General features: G+C 46.1%; 1 protein-coding gene across 1 annotated transcript in view; it reads right to left on the bottom strand.

The window, feature by feature from the left end:
• KCTD19 (potassium channel tetramerization domain containing 19) overlaps positions 1 to 15,516 on the bottom strand; it is a 93,336-nt gene that overhangs the window by 62,003 nt on the left and 15,817 nt on the right. Inside the window, exons 6-8 of the mRNA XM_084812900.1 lie at positions 14,571 to 14,702; positions 10,016 to 10,238; positions 1,000 to 1,160 (exon numbers count right to left, since the gene is read on the bottom strand). Of these exons, the coding sequence (XP_084669026.1) occupies positions 1,000 to 1,160; positions 10,016 to 10,238; positions 14,571 to 14,702 (516 nt within the window). The remainder of the gene's footprint in view (positions 1 to 999; positions 1,161 to 10,015; positions 10,239 to 14,570; positions 14,703 to 15,516) is intronic.

Below are 15,516 nucleotides of genomic sequence, written 5' to 3'. Positions count from 1 at the left end.
GAAACCCAGGCCTACAACAAGAGTAGTAGTGGGAGACCCCTTGCTGCGTGGGATCAAAAGCCAAGTATGTCGCGAAGACCCATGGACTCGCCAGGTATGTTGTCTCCTAGGAGGACGGATTAGAGATGTGACTGAAAGGTTGCCTGCACTCATGAAGCCCACTGACAGGTATCCCTTTCTTCTCATCCATGTGGGAACAAATGATACTGCCAAGCAGAGCTATGAAGAAATCACGTCAGATTTGGAAGCTTTCGAAAGGAAACTCAAGAACTTTGGGGCCCAGATAGTTTTCTCATCCATCTTTTCAGTAGTTAGAAGAGAGATAGAAAGGGAAAGAAAAATACTCCGGGTGAATGACTGGTTATGAAGGTGGTGCCGACGAGAGAGATTTGGATTCTGGGACCATGGGCTATACTTCCTGGAAGATGGGCTGTTGGCAAGGGATGGGTTGCACCTCACAAAGGCTGGGAAGAATGTTTGGCCACAGCAAGAAGAACTTCATCAGGAGGGCTTTAAACTGAATCCTATGGGGGAGGGAGACGTAAAGGTGGGGGTAACAACGGACAAATGCTCATGCACCACAACGGAGAGAACAGCTCTAATAGCAGGTCTTCAATGTCTATACACTAATGCCCTGAGTATGGGAAACAAACAGAACAAACTTGAACTCTTAATACAGGAGGGAAATTATGACTTGATAGGTGTAACTCAAACTTAGTGGGATGACTCCCATGACTGGAATACAGCAATTGAAGGATATAATTCAAGATTGAATTAACTGGGCCTATGTGCTCCAGAGGGAAGTGCCATCCTGAAGTAAGGAAAACATTCCTAGGGCCTCTGGAGAAGTAAAAATCATTTTGTAACAAGCATTGGTTCAAATCAAACGTTCCCTTTTATGGATAATTTTTACTATTCCATATTGTTCATTACTCAAAGGACACAGCGGACTCCATTAACACTCAAGAAAAAGGCTCAAACTAGAAATGGCCGACTTACCCTTTGCCATGTTATCTTTGGGTGCCTTTTGTTTTAGATAAATTTTTAAAGCATCCTTCATTGGCTCATATATGATGTCCATTTGATCCAAATAGGCACAGAGTTCAGGAAGCTCAGACATACTCCGTGTAAGTGGCAGTTTACAATTTCCTAGCCAATTCCTTTACATAGAAACAGAAGAGGACTTACAATACATTCATCTATCACTTCAGCTATCTTTACAGATCTGTTTTGAAGACATCCATTAGATCAGGAGTGCAGAACCTTTTTCAGCATGAGGGATTATTTTTTCGGGGGGGGGAGAAGCTCTTGGGGGCTACATTCTAGTAGTAGGTTGAAGGCAAAAGGGATGGGGTCTTAAAAGAATACTTGCATATCTAAGATTCAAGCTCTTCTTGCCAGTAACTTAAGCCTTAGAGAGGCATGTCAACCTTTTAGAAAGGGGGGAGATTGCATGTAAGCTGGGAAACCACCCATTGAGCGGTGATTGGGGGGAAGGGGGAAGGCAAGGGGAAGGGGCCATGGCTACCTGGGGAACCCTGGAGAGCTGGATTGGGGCACCAGGAGGGCTGGATTTGGCCCCTGGTTCTGCTTCCCTGCATTAGATTCTATTTCCCACTGTCTTGGCTATACAAGGATTTTTTTTCCTATTGATTTAAAAACAACATTAAATCAGATGTATGCCTTTATGACCTTTGTACTGTGCTTCTAAAGACCAAATCATATGGACTCTTCATTGGAATGCAAATATGGACAAGAATCAAACTAACCATAAATGCAAAGAGAAGTAAAACCAAATTGGTGTGTAGTCAAATGTATCAGACTGCAATCCCTACATGTTTTGAAGCTATCAGGACTTCTTTAGAGCAGGACAATTGCTCCAAAGTCTCTTGAATGTGAAGCCCATCTCCTACTGTGATGTCCTTTTTGGAGGGAACAGCTGTTTTCCAAGCTTATGCACAGCTGAAGAGCAGTTACCTCTAGTCTGAACACACATCCCTTGTGGCTTTTAGAAACACTGGCCCAGTTCGCATGATACGCCGGCTCACGATGGGTTATTTACCCACAATGAGCCGTGGCACATGACAGGCGTCATTTTGATTATGCAACCCCCCCATGCAGTTGTGGTGTGGTGTCTGAACCCGTACATTGGGAGTTATGTGAGGGTTGTTTAACTCTCGCATAACCACCATTGGTGGGTTTGGACAACACGATGCAATCCCATTGGGGGTTGCATATTCAAAATGGCATCCAGCATGCACCATAAATAACCCACAGTGAGCCTGACATGCTATGCAAACCAGGCCACTGATACCTTTTCATTGTGTTCTAATGAATCTGACTAGGATGCTGCAGGCATCCAGCTAGGGCTTGAAGCCTGGCAAGAAATCGCTGGCTTGGCCCCCTGGATGCCAGTCTGCGAATCCCCTCGCTTCCCCAGCTTGGTGTGCCCTGAGCCGGGCAAGTAAGCAGCCAGCCGCTGCCTCACTAAGCCACCATTTTGTGGAGACATGGTGGCTTGTTCTTGTTCATAAACATCCGTCTGTGCAAATGGTGGCTGTAAAGCGGCCATTTACGCAAGATTACAGGCGTAAATGGTCCATTTACGCCTGTAATCTCGCCTAAATGGCCACTTCATGGCTGCCATTTGCACAAATGGATGTTTACAAACAAGGACGAGCTGCCATTTTCCTGCAAAATGGCGGCTTGGCAAGGAAGCAAGTGGCCATGTGCCACGCACTCACAGTCAGCTCTAGCCTGAACATCCAGTGTATAATGTCTAATAAAAGTAGATGGTGCCGACCAGATTGCAACATGGCACAGTTCAGGGATGGCACCCCCACCCCCTGTCGAATGAGACCAACATCACTACCACTTGAGTAGAGTGAGCTCAGACTTGGGCAGAAAGGTCGAGTCCAGCCAGCTCATACGATAACTTGATAGTCTTGACAACCCATGATGCGAAGTGTTGGGTCGAGAGAGGCTGGCCTTTGGGCTTAGCACCACAGCAGATAAAAAGGCTGATAAAAAGACAACTGAAATAGTTCAGTCCTTGACTTATAAAAGGCCAGAGCATGATGAACATCGAGCATATGCAGGGTCAACTCTAGAAGTGTAGACGGGGAGGTGAAGAAAGTAGGCAAAACAATGTCCTGATTTAGATGAAACTCAGACCCAACTTTAGGTAGAAAAGCAGGGTTAGGTCTGAGCATCATTTTATCTCGGTGAAAGGTGAGATAAGGCTGGTCTACTCTGACAGCACAAAGCTCACTCGCATGCCACACAGATGTGATAGCCACTAGAAACGCCACCTTCCATGAGAAGCGGAAGTGAGAAGTCTGTAGTCGCCAGCGGCTAAAAAGACCTTGAAGAAAGGGCCTGAAGCACCACAGAAAGGATCCAGCTTGGTACCACAGGGCAGACTGGTGGTGCCTTCCTGACTCCTGATCCCTTTTAGGAATCTTTTTGCTGTTGGATGTGAAAATATGGAAAATCCCTCAACAGGAGGGTGAAACGCAGAAACAGAAGAGAAACTCTTAGAGATGACAGCTTGAGTTCCTTCTCAAAAGGGGACAGGAGAAAATGGAGAATTTGGTGCAAGAGCACCGACATGGGTGAAAACCTTGCTCACGAGCAACAGCAGTCAATTTCTTGATTAGGAACACTGTGTAGATGGCTTATGGATGGCATCAATGATCCCCTGGATCACTACCAGAACGGAAGTACCATCCGTCACCTGATCTTCCATGCTGTCATGTGGAGAGACATTAGATCCAAGTGTCAGATCTTGCCTTTCTCTCTTGTGAGGAGAGACGGACATGATGGGAGCTGTTGATCATGGCCCTTTGCCAATTTGAGGAGTGGGGCAAACCAAAGTTGGTGTGGCCACCATGGTGTCACCAGAATGCACTTGGTGCCGTCCGCCATGATTTTCTCTAGGATCCTGATTATCAGTGGAAAGGGAGGGAACAGATAGAACAGCACCCTGTCCACTGAAAAATTAAGGCAACGCCCATCAAGCCCAGGCTTTGGCCCGCTCTGCTGCAAAACGTTGTGCAAACAGCATTCTCTCTTGTGGCAGAGGCTGATCTCTGGCACCCCACAAAGCTGGAAGAGGATCTTCAGAACCGTTCTGTTCAACTCCCACTTGTGGGAGGTCAGCACGGTCAGGCTGAACTGATCAGCCAGGACACTGTCAACACTGGCCACATGTATTGCCACAAGTCTGATTCAAGAGGCTATACACCTGATGATCTGGAGCACAAGGTTGAGCAATGGAAGGGATCTGGTACTTCTCTGTTTGTTCAAATACACGACAACAGTCATGTTGTCTGAAATGACCTGGATTAGTCTGCCCACCAGGTCCAGTTTGAATGCAGAAATTGCTTTGTCCACTGCCCTTCTCCAGCAGATTGATCTCTTGTGTGGCCACATTGGCTGCCCATGGTCCATGGAGCATGAGGTCTAGACAGTGAGCTCCACACCTGGAGAGCAATGCATCCGTAGTCACAGCCCTGGATGGCAAGGGTTGGAGGAACAGCATGGCCTAGGTTAGACTGCTTGGTATTGACCACCACCAGAGGGAGTCTCTGATGTCCAAGGGCAGACAAAGCCTGGTTTGACATGTGGCCTGATTGTATCAAAGTTGTGTATGAGCCAGTTTTGGAGTCCTCATACACAACTGAGCATAGCATACAACAGCCGTCATTGCAGCCATAAAACCCAGGAGGCGTTAGACCTTGAGAAGCAGAGGTAGATCTGCTCATCTGCAGTTCCAATGCCAGGGAAGTCAGTGCCTTTACATTGGTGTCAGGTACGAAGGTGCAGCCCACTTGGGAGTTCAATAACGCCCTTATAAATTGGATCCACTGTGCTAGTACAAGATGTGATTTCTCCACATTGATATAAAATCCAAGCTCCTGAATGAGATTGCAGGTCACCTCTATCAGTTGAAGAAGATGATCTTTCATTGACACCACCAACTGCCAATCGTCTATGTATGGATAAACTTCTCTGATTTGCAGTCGAAACCACTGATTCAAACCAAACACTATAAGTGCAAGGAACCAACCATAATACAATGGACTAACAGAGTATTTTTGTGCAAATTATAATTAGTATTAATAAATAAATGTTCAACCAACAGTATCAGAACAGATTTTACAAATAATTTCACTATATATTTTACAAAGGAGTTGTACCATCACATTGGTGCGATTTGTCTATGGTGTTATGAAAGTAGGCATCTTTGAGGTCTATAGAGATGAAGCAATCTCCTCGAGAAAGGCAGGATAGACACCAGAGAAACCATGTGGAACTTCCTAAGTGAGATGAACAGATTTAGCTGTCAAAGGTCCATGATTGGCTGAAGCTTTCCATCCTTTTTCAGTATCGTCAAGTATCATGAATAGAAACCATCCCAAAGTTGAGTTCGTGGGACAGGACTGATCGCCCCCTCCTGGAGGAGGATCTGCACTTCGATATGGAGGACTGGGGATGAAGTAGTCAACAACACGGAACCAACTGGAGGGAGGGTATTGAACTCTATCTGTTAGCCCCTCCAGACTATGGCAAGGACCCAGGAATCCGATGTGATGTTGCACCACACTGGATGGTAAGCAGACAGGCACATTCAAAAAATGGGCACTTGGGCTACAAGGCAAGAGAAAATAGAAGGAAGTGAGTCAAAGGGGCCACTTGCTCCTGCTGTCAGGTTTCCTTCAACAGTGCCGGAAGTTTGAAGATGGAAACAATTTCCCCAATTGAGTCACTTGAGCCCACTGTTGCTGATGTTGCGCTGTAGACTGCTGATGAGGTTGGTACTGACTGGCAGATGACTGAAACCAGCGCCACTGCCTGGGAAGTTGCTGATACATAAATCCCATATGATGCACTGTGGTACAGGCCTTCTGCACCAAGTCAAGTGCATCGTCGGTTTTTGTGTTAAACAAGCCTTGCCCATCAAAGGGTAGATTTTCTAAACGGTTTCTGATTTCCTGTGGAAGACCTCAACCAGGCATGGCGACATAGTGCTGTGGATCCCACTTGCACCTTTTAGTCACAATCGACTTGGTGGAATAATGTATTTATTTACTGCCTGGACAGCTTCAGAGCCTCCAGTTGGAAGAGGCGACCCAGCTCCTTCTTGTCATCTGGAAGATGCTCAAGATGGCTCACTTTGTCCCAAAGCAATAACTAGTACTCAAACATTGCCGCCTCATAGTTCAATATTTTAAGGCCCATCAATGAGGAAGAATATAGTCTCCTTCTGATTAAGTCCAGGTGTCTGCCCTCCTTGTCAGCTGGAGAGGAGTGCACCCTACAGGCCTTGCCCTGCGCAGCTTCAACGACCATTGAATTTGGGACTGAATGTTTGAAGGGGCACTCAGTATTTGCCTCTTGCAGGCAGTACATGCCCTCCAGGCACTTAGATTTTGGGGGTACAGCAGAGCGGGCTTTCCAGGATTGTTTGTTTCCTCTAACTCGGGGAGCAGAGGAATGGCCACAGGTCTGAAAGATTCCACATTTCCAGAGGTGAAAACAGGGTCTTGCACCGTGGAAACTACTTGATGAGTCTCTAAGCCCAAAGCCTACACCATTCTGAGAATCTGGTTGGAGAATTGTCCCAGACCCTCCAACAGTGATACGAGTTCACTGGAGCCAACCACTGCATCTGGCAAGGAGATGAAGAGAGGGCTTGAAGACTGAGGCTGTATATGACTGGTCATCTTCTGTTCCAGACATTGGAGACTCCCCTGAAGGGACTTGAAGTGGTGGGCGCTTCTCCCTCACTTCTATAGAGTGACTGAGCGCCACCCGTGTCGAGCAGTGCACCAAAAGTCAGTGCAGACAGTGGCTGAGTAACCAGCAGGTTGGTCTGTAACTGTACAGCATGTGGCTGCAGCAAAACCAGCAGCACATTCTGTTACTGGGTTGTCTGTGGTTGCTGGGCAGGTGGTAAAGCAGGTTCAACTTCTTTCTGCAGTCATGGTGGTACTAGTGGTGCTGAAGGGCACGTACTGACCAGCTGGTCTGGAGGTCTCGATACCACAGCCAATGGGTGTCGATGGTGCCGGCTGTCTCCCCAACAGGGAGGGTCAGGATGGTGATCCTGGCCATATGGCTCATTACAGCAGTCAACCCAACCCTGGGGTCTCCTGTGCCGCACATCCCATGTTGAAAGTCCGCCCGTCTGAAAATGGGTATCTGGGTCATTCCTGGTATCAGTTTCACTCGCAAAAACCAGGGGCATGATCTCTAGTACTGGAGATACACGACTGCAAAGACTCCGGCGAAGGCTGGTGCTGTTCACAGCCTGCAATGTGACCTTCCAGGCCATAAAGATGAGGTGGCTGAGGGGTCGGCTCCATCGGAGACAGGTCCTGTATCTCACCCTCCAGTGTAGACATGATCGGAATGGGTTCTACCCTTTGCATCGATTGCATTGTCAGAATGGGTGACAACAGCAGGCAATGCAGCCAGTATTGCTGGTCATTGTCGATCCCGAGAAATCTGTATTGAGGCGAATGGTATGGTCAGGTCTTCATCTCGAGTGCTGGCCAACATCGCCTATATGGACCGATCCCAGCCACAGGACACTCGCGCAGAGTTGAATAGACCTGAAGGTCCCAATGCTGAATCCCGAGCAGAATCACACGAAACGTTAGAAGGCTTTCTCTTCTTCTCTTTAGAGTGGGAAGAAGACAGAACAGCCTGATTAGATACTTCCGCCTTTTTTGTTAGCCTTTTTGCCAGTGTAAGCACCAATGATCTACCAAGCACGGAAGAGGGATCTTGGGTACTTGGAGGAATACAGCACTGAGGGGGTGATGACCCCATTAGTGGAGCAGGTTCCTGCACAGCAGGTGAATTGCATGAGGACAAAACAGGTGGCTTTGCCATATCTTCTGGCTCCCCTGATTCCAGCGCCCTTTTCCAAAGGGCAGCTTTCAACCGATCTCACCTGTTTCTTCTTGCTTGCTTCGAGAACACTTTAGTGAGGACAAGTCTCAATGACATGCCCTTCCAAGGCAGAAAAGGCAGAGAGAGTGCCCATCTGAGGGTGGCACTTTTGCCCTGCAGCAGATGCACTTTTGGAAAGGTGCCCTGAGGGCCATACACCTAGGACGGTGATTGTGAGAGTTGCAAAAATAAAATAAAATGATAAGGAAGCAGAAAGAAAAACTTTATAGAAAGAAGGAAAAGAAGAAAAAAAACTCAGCTTTTTGTCAAACACTTTGAAATGCAAACTACAGGAGAGCTTTCCCTATGAGGTGCATGCAATGGAGGTTGAAAAAGAATAAGTGGGAACCCTCTGTGGACATGCGCACTGGACAGCGGGGGATGGGTTCCCACCAAAGATCTCCTCAGCTATAGAAGCTTCCCAAATCGAGACTCCACGCAGGCACAGAGCCCATATGTGTGATGCACAGAGGCCATGAAGAACAAAGGGTTATTTTTAAGTTCCATGTGAAATTTTCCTCCTCTTCCCACTGACACTGCATTGTCAGATCTATACAAGATTTACAGACATGAGTAATCAAGACACTTTTTCAAGAGTTTAAAGTACCTCAGAGAATATGTCCTCCCATAAGGGTCCTCTCACACCCTAGTGAGGCCCTACTTTGGACACCCCCACTATCTGGGATTTGGCTCATATCCCGAAGGAGCAGGGCCTTTTCTGTTGTGGCATCATCACTGTTGAGATATTTTACTCTATGGGGGTCATCACCTGATTAGATCTATTCTGTCCCTTCAAGAAGCAGGGAAAAACATACCTGATTTTGCTAGGTTTTTGGAATCTGAAACCTAGACATCTTTTTGATGCTACTCTTCTGCCATTGTTATTCATTTTTAGATAAACAGCTCTCTTTGTAGGAATTGTAGTTTATTTTAATGTTTGATGAACGTTGATCATGTTTTTATTTTGTTAATATATTAATGCTAAAGTTTAATTTTAAATGGATCTTGTATGTATCAGGGGGAAACACCCTTAAGCCTGTTGTATGGATGTTCTGCCTTCTAGGCGAGCAGTTATTCTCAGGAAGGTGTCAGGCTTGCTGTGGAGCTAGGACCTGAAGCCTTAAGAACAACAGGCTTGTACACCACCATCAAACTCCCAAGAGGGAGCTAAAGGATAAGCAACTACATCCGTGAAGATACTGGCAACAGCAGGGCATGAGGGACTGCCTGAGCTCTATAAATGCTCCCAAGTCCGGCTGGGAACAGTTGGACTCAGTTGCTGGTCCTGCATCTCGTTGCCACAGGCCTACCTTGCTTCTCCTTCCCTCACCACTTCCATCCTTGTCTTGCCACAGGACCTTGCTAACTCATGACTTGGTAGGAGCTGGGTCCAATGGAAGGAACACAATGGAGGCCAGAAAGAGGGAGAAAAAGGCAGATGATCCTGAGTGCTAAATTTACTGGCAGAAGGGCAGCCTACATGGCCAGGAGTAGGGAGGAAATTGTGTGCGTATCCAAATATTTTGTTTAGCTCATATTTATGTCGATATTTATAAAAATCTGAATAGCAAGGATAATATTGGTAGTATGGTTCCTCTAATCCAGGGGTGTTGAACCTCTTTCAGCCATTTTGGAAAACCTCCCAGGGGGCCACATTCCAATGGTGGGTGGGGCCAAAGGTAAAAGGGATGGGACTAAAAATACCCACATACTTTAGCTTACAGCTCTTCCTGCCAGCAACTAAGTCTCAGGAGAGGAATTTCAATCTTTTAGAGTGGGGGAAAAACTGCACAAAATTTGGGAAACTATCAAATTGCTAGTGGCCAGGGGAAAGGGGGTGTGGCCCTCTGGGGAACCCGAGAGAGCTGGATTTGAACCCCAAGCTGAAGGTACTGCACCCTTGCCTAAAGCCCTTATGAAATGTTGTGTTCTGATATTCAGTTCAGGAGGAACCATAGAAGGAGTTTTTCATTCTGAAAGGAGGAGGAGGAAGTTGTCTCCAAAGAGAATTCTCTCTAGAAATGAGTGCAGACTAACTTGCTAAAAGACCTACATAATGTGTTGAAAGAGAACTCCATTCCCTGATATATACAGCTTGTTCCCATCCAGGGTACTCTCCATGTGAAGCTGCCCCAGAGCTGAATCAGGGTATTTGACTAAGAGACCAAGTGCCATCGGGTATAAAGGGAGACGTGCCGCTTCCTGAACACTCTGCTGCTTTATCATTGTGCTTTTCTCAGAGCTTTGAAGATCAGAAGCCTCTTTCAAGTAGACTCCTGGAAGAAAAATGCACAAATGGGAAACGAACACATTAAAAAATTAACAAATTAAAAATTCTGATTACACATTATACTTATCTCCATCTTCATCTAACCCAATGAAAGGTGCCATGGTCCAACTCAAGGTGGTCACAATATCTTTAAAATCAAAGCATAAAAATAAACTCTAAATATTATATCACAAAAGAAACAAAGACAAAAACTCTCAAACACCTAACAAGATTAACGTTCCAGGTTAATTCCTCTCCAACACTCCTTCAATGCAAGTATGCCATTAGTGTATGGGGGGGGGGGGTGCTTTTGCCGAATCATTCTGAAATGCATTTAACTTTGAGCCTGCTTGTTGGCCCTAACTGTTGACAGAGTTACAGACTTGTAGATCTGAACGTCATCCGGTCCCATCCTGAGCAGGACTGTGTATATTCAAACATTCCTAATAAGATTAATCCTTGCAAACAGAAGAAAAAAGCACAAGTCATCCAACTTGCAGAGGACAGAAGCAGAGAACAGGAGAAATCAGAGCGCATGACTGCAAAGGTGCTTCTAGGGAAGCCTGACACATCAGTGCCTCTCCCAGTGCCCCTGTGGAAGAACACCGGCCTGTGTGCACCTGCACATAAATTCACACAGACACCTCACCTGGCGCGCACCAGGCTCCCTGCTGTTCCTCTTGACTTACATATTGTTTTAAAAAAACTGGAGGGCTGGTGTGATGCAAAGCGAGCATCTTTATTTCTAAGAATGCCTCTGGGCCCCATGTGGACCCTAGAGACATTCTCAGAAAATAAAAGGGTGGGTGGCTGCAGCCCAGAACTTCATTTTGAAAGATTCCCAGCTGTCCAGAAAAAAGAAAAAGGTGAGCAGAGGATGGCTGGGGAGCATCGTGGGGGGGGGGGGTCTTCATGACAACGGAATGAGAAGCATGTTGGAGTATTATCTGTATTTTCATGGAATCGGCTTTGGTCCGTCAGGGACACACGAAGCATGAGTGTACCATACCTTTAAAATCTGGTTTTCAGGGGTCACACAGCGCTTGAAAGGAACAGACTTCCGGGTGGGGTGTGGGGAGTAGAACTGAACAACATCATCCAGGCAGGGGCTGCTCAGCCATTAGGAGACACTTGTTTCCCGGCCCATGTTCAGGCTCCCCGCCCCCCGCTACTACATTATTATGAATGGAGAGTAACTAACCCACAATTCTCTAGAAACAACCCAGTTATCCAGTACAGCATCTGAAGGCTGCCTATGAGAGCAGCACCCCCCCACACCATTTTGCCCCATGCCAGCAAACTGTCACAGAGTTATAGCTTCCACACATGCCCTTTCTCCTTCTCTGGGCACTTTCTCCCTGCTCGCAGTGAAAGGCTTCTCTGCTCTGTGACCCCAATACCTTGGCTTATTGCTACTGCGATAAGCCCTAAGGAGCATTTGTTTAATGCCAAAGGAAAGAGTATAAGCTCACTGTTCCCTCAGTTTTCCAAGAAGCCAAAATCCCCGATTCTCCAGTGCAGCATCTGAAGGTACCCCCTGAGAGCACCCCACCACCCCAATTTCACCCCACTCCAGCAAACTTCAGAGTTGTAGCTTCCAAGCCATTTTTACTGCAAGCATCAGGGAAGCTAAGCAACGCAACAAGAAGCAGGGAAGCGAATCAACATGCAAGAATCAGACCCTGAAGTAAAGCCAACGCGAAGTAATGCAAACATCAGTGAAGCTGCTAAGTAATGCAAGGATCTGACAAGCACCTAGAGAAGCAAAGTAATGCAACATTGGAGAGGCGAATTAACACATCAGAGAAGCCAATCAACCCAACATCAGGCAAACAGCAGACAGGCACATAATGACAGGGAAACAGAGACTAGTTACCCCCACTGGCGAAAAGGAAGTACAGCGTGATTCTGAAGGCCTGAAAGAGTGCTCTAGCACTTTGGAAGGGCAGGCTAGTTACTGCAGTTACCCTAATTACTCTCCCTGAGGCTAGTAGTGCCAACGGGGAAAATGAGTGAATGAGAGGGGCGGAAGGGGCAGCCCCTCCCCTTGACCACTATGCCATGTCACAAAGGCACGCCCACAAGTGAATGGAGAGGAATGGGGCACACTGCAGCAGAACTACATGGGAGCTACTTTAAATGAAAAAACCCTCGGAGTAAAAGGACTTTCAGATAATGCGGCTTTTCAAGACAGAAGCTGCTGATTGGCAGCATACTGGACATGATGCTATGTGCCGCGAACAACCTCAAATGCTCCCAAATGGCAGGAAATCCCCTGTGAAGACAGCCTTCTGGAGGGCTGGAGGAGGTAGCAGAGAGCAAGAGGGAGGTGTTGTGTTTTGCCTGTTTTTTGTTTTGGCTTTCCGGTTTGGTGGTTAATTTTTGGTGTGATGTGTCCGTTGCCTGGGCTTTTTATTTTTGCTGTAGTGTGTGTCTTACTTAAGGGTTTTTTGTGGGCTATGTGTGTGTTTCGTCTGGGTTTTGTGTGTGTGTGGTCTGGGTTGTTGTTTTGCCTGTGTTTCTCTGAGCATCTCCAGTTTGGTATCCAAAAAGGACATGCTTATCTGCCTATGTTCCTTCAGAGCCATTCTTCTGAAAATCACAGACAGAACAGAGGTGGTCCTAAGAGAACTGCAATGTTTCAGAATGATAGGTGCAGTGATTTATGTGGCACGGGAGTCCTCAACTTTGGGAAGCGGAGTGAGTATTTGACTTCCCCTTCCCCTGTGTGTTGGGCAACACATCATAGAGGTGTCTCCAGGCAAGAAACTTGCAAATTTTCAGAAAGATAGGAGCAGGGGCTACAGCTGGGGTGGGGAACTTCAGCCCTATGTGTGAAATTCAGCCCTCCTGGGGTCCCCCAAATGGCCATGCCCTCTTTTCCTGACCACAACCCTTTCCTGTGACTGCCAATCATTTGGTGGTTTTCCAGCTTTTTCACATTTATCCCCATTCTAAGAGGTTGAAATGCCTCTTCTAAGGCTTAGTTACTGGCAGAAAGAGATATATTTATTTATTTACTTACTTACTTACAATATTTATATACCACTCCACATCAGAAGATCTTGGAGTGGTGAACAATATGACAAAAGAATAAAACAATGGTTAAAAGAGTTAAAATATTTCTTTAAAAAAGACAAACCCCAACCAAGTGGAGTTTAACAAACCACACCTGGTCATGCAAGGAAGGCCTCTTCAAAGAATGACATCTTCAGGAGGCACCGGAAGGAACACAATGTTGGTGCCTGCCTGACCTCTAAAGGTAGGGAATTCCACAGGAAGGGGGCCACCACACTGAAGGCTCTTTTCCTGGTGGGCTCCAACCGGGCCATGGGTCCATATTTAAGCTAAAATATGCTGGTATTATTTATATTTCAGCCCTAATCCTTTTCCCACTGAAATGCAGCCCGAGAGCTTCTCTGATAGAGGTTCCCCACCCCAGAGCTTGGGTCAGGAGTTATGGTGACTGAAAACCAATGTAAGGTTGTTTTCACAGTGAAGCCTGGTTGCGTTGGCAGAATGGCCATGTTACAGTTCCATCCTTGCCGTCCCCCTAAGTATAGTGATTGGACAGCCGTTGGTAAAATGTGCCCTATGATTTGAAGGTGGACCTGTCAGTCACTCAATTCCACTCCCTCCCCCTTTCCCCCACATGGACATTTAGAGGCATCAAAGCAAAATATGCTTATTTTTGGAGACACGTTGTCTGCCTTTCCAAAGCTGAATTGCAAATGAAGCTTTGCGCATTGTCCAGCTTTGGTTCTGACACTTCAGAGGGACGCCCGCTTTGCCTCGGGAAGCATTAGAAATGGTCCAAAGGGGTGTAATTTGGCTCAGGCTTTGACTGAGTCCAATGCATGTCTCTGGTATTTGATTATACTGTGTAGGGGCAATTATGTAAGTTGGGGTTCAAACTCCACCTTATGCTGTTTCTTGGCCAAATTACTTGTCTCTGAGCCTCATAAGTTTGCCTTCTGTGAAATGGGTATTGGAGCACTAGTTTCAAAAGAGTAGCTTTGTGTTTTGCAGCTTGTGCCTTCTTTTTGGCTTTGAGCTACAAGTTACTTTTTTTTTAGCCTTACCAATTTCTGGGAAATGTATGATTGATTTGTGACTGGCGACACCCACATGGCAGCCATTTGCTAAGAGTGCCCATGACACACTCTCAAAATTCCAACTGTGCCCATCAGCTCCAAAAGGCTGGGGATTCCTGTCCTAGTGGATACCACTAAGCTTCTGGGTAAAATACTCTTGCACATTTATGCAGAAAGCCATGGTTTTACTGGGAAATCTATTACTATAAAGATGGTTTACACTGAAAATGCAATATAAAACCCACCAGGGTGACTCCTACATATCTTTACTGCTTCAGTGACTTCAGGGATTCCCAGCGCCTCAGCTTCAGCTTCTAGAACATCCATGCTGGAGAAATTGTCAGGCAAAAGAATCTTCTCTGAGCGAAGAAAATTAGCTAGTTGTTTAAAAAAAAAAGAAGAAAGACCCAGAATGAAGCAAGATGTTATGGCTCTTGCCACCATATTTAATTGTAAACATGTTCATCTCAGGTAGTTTCAATCGAAAGCAAACATGGAGCTCCCTAGGGACCCATTTACACCAAGAGACACATGGCACCAATGGAGAGGAAACTGTGATGGGAGGACATAGGTAAGAATGTTGGAGGAATACATCCAGGAGGGTGTAACCTGCTAAGCTTTTGTCAGCTTTATCGGACTTTGGCTCGTTTCCTGCAAGCTGGCCTGACTCAATCTGCATCAAGTCAGGCCAGTTTGTGGATTTTCCATTTTTTTAAAAAAATTGCATAAATAGAAATGTGTGCGAATGATGCAAATTGCAGCTGCAATTTGCAGAAATTTCTATTTACATTAAAAAAAAAACTGAAAATGCTCCCGGATTTTGGGAAAACCTTGTGGCCTGGCTCACAAATGCAAGCCAAGCTGGAGGCACCACAAAAATCCAGCAATCCCCCAAAGGTCTGGGTTTCCCAGCAACAGACTCTGTAGATACAGGATATGAACTGTAACTCACTCTGTACTCTGAGTGCACAGACATTTATTGTAACAATAATACTAGAAAAAAAAACAAATTCCTGCTCCCACTTCTGCTACAATCAACAAATGGTAAAAAGAGACAAGGCTGAGAGATCCCAGCAGATCAACCCTCATTTCCTACAAGCAACTGTCTTTCTCAGTCTTGAGAAGACAGACTGAGACAATTCAAATTATTGTTTGAGTATTATCAAACAATAATTTGAAGGGGGTGGGGGT

This window comes from Heloderma suspectum, chromosome 8 (genome assembly GCF_057233095.1).
Source record: "Heloderma suspectum isolate Gila_16-S chromosome 8, 16-S_ref, whole genome shotgun sequence".
NCBI lineage: Eukaryota > Metazoa > Chordata > Lepidosauria > Squamata > Helodermatidae > Heloderma > Heloderma suspectum.
Note: the sequence above shows the minus strand (reverse complement) of the source record. Positions and strands in the feature narration are given on the sequence as shown.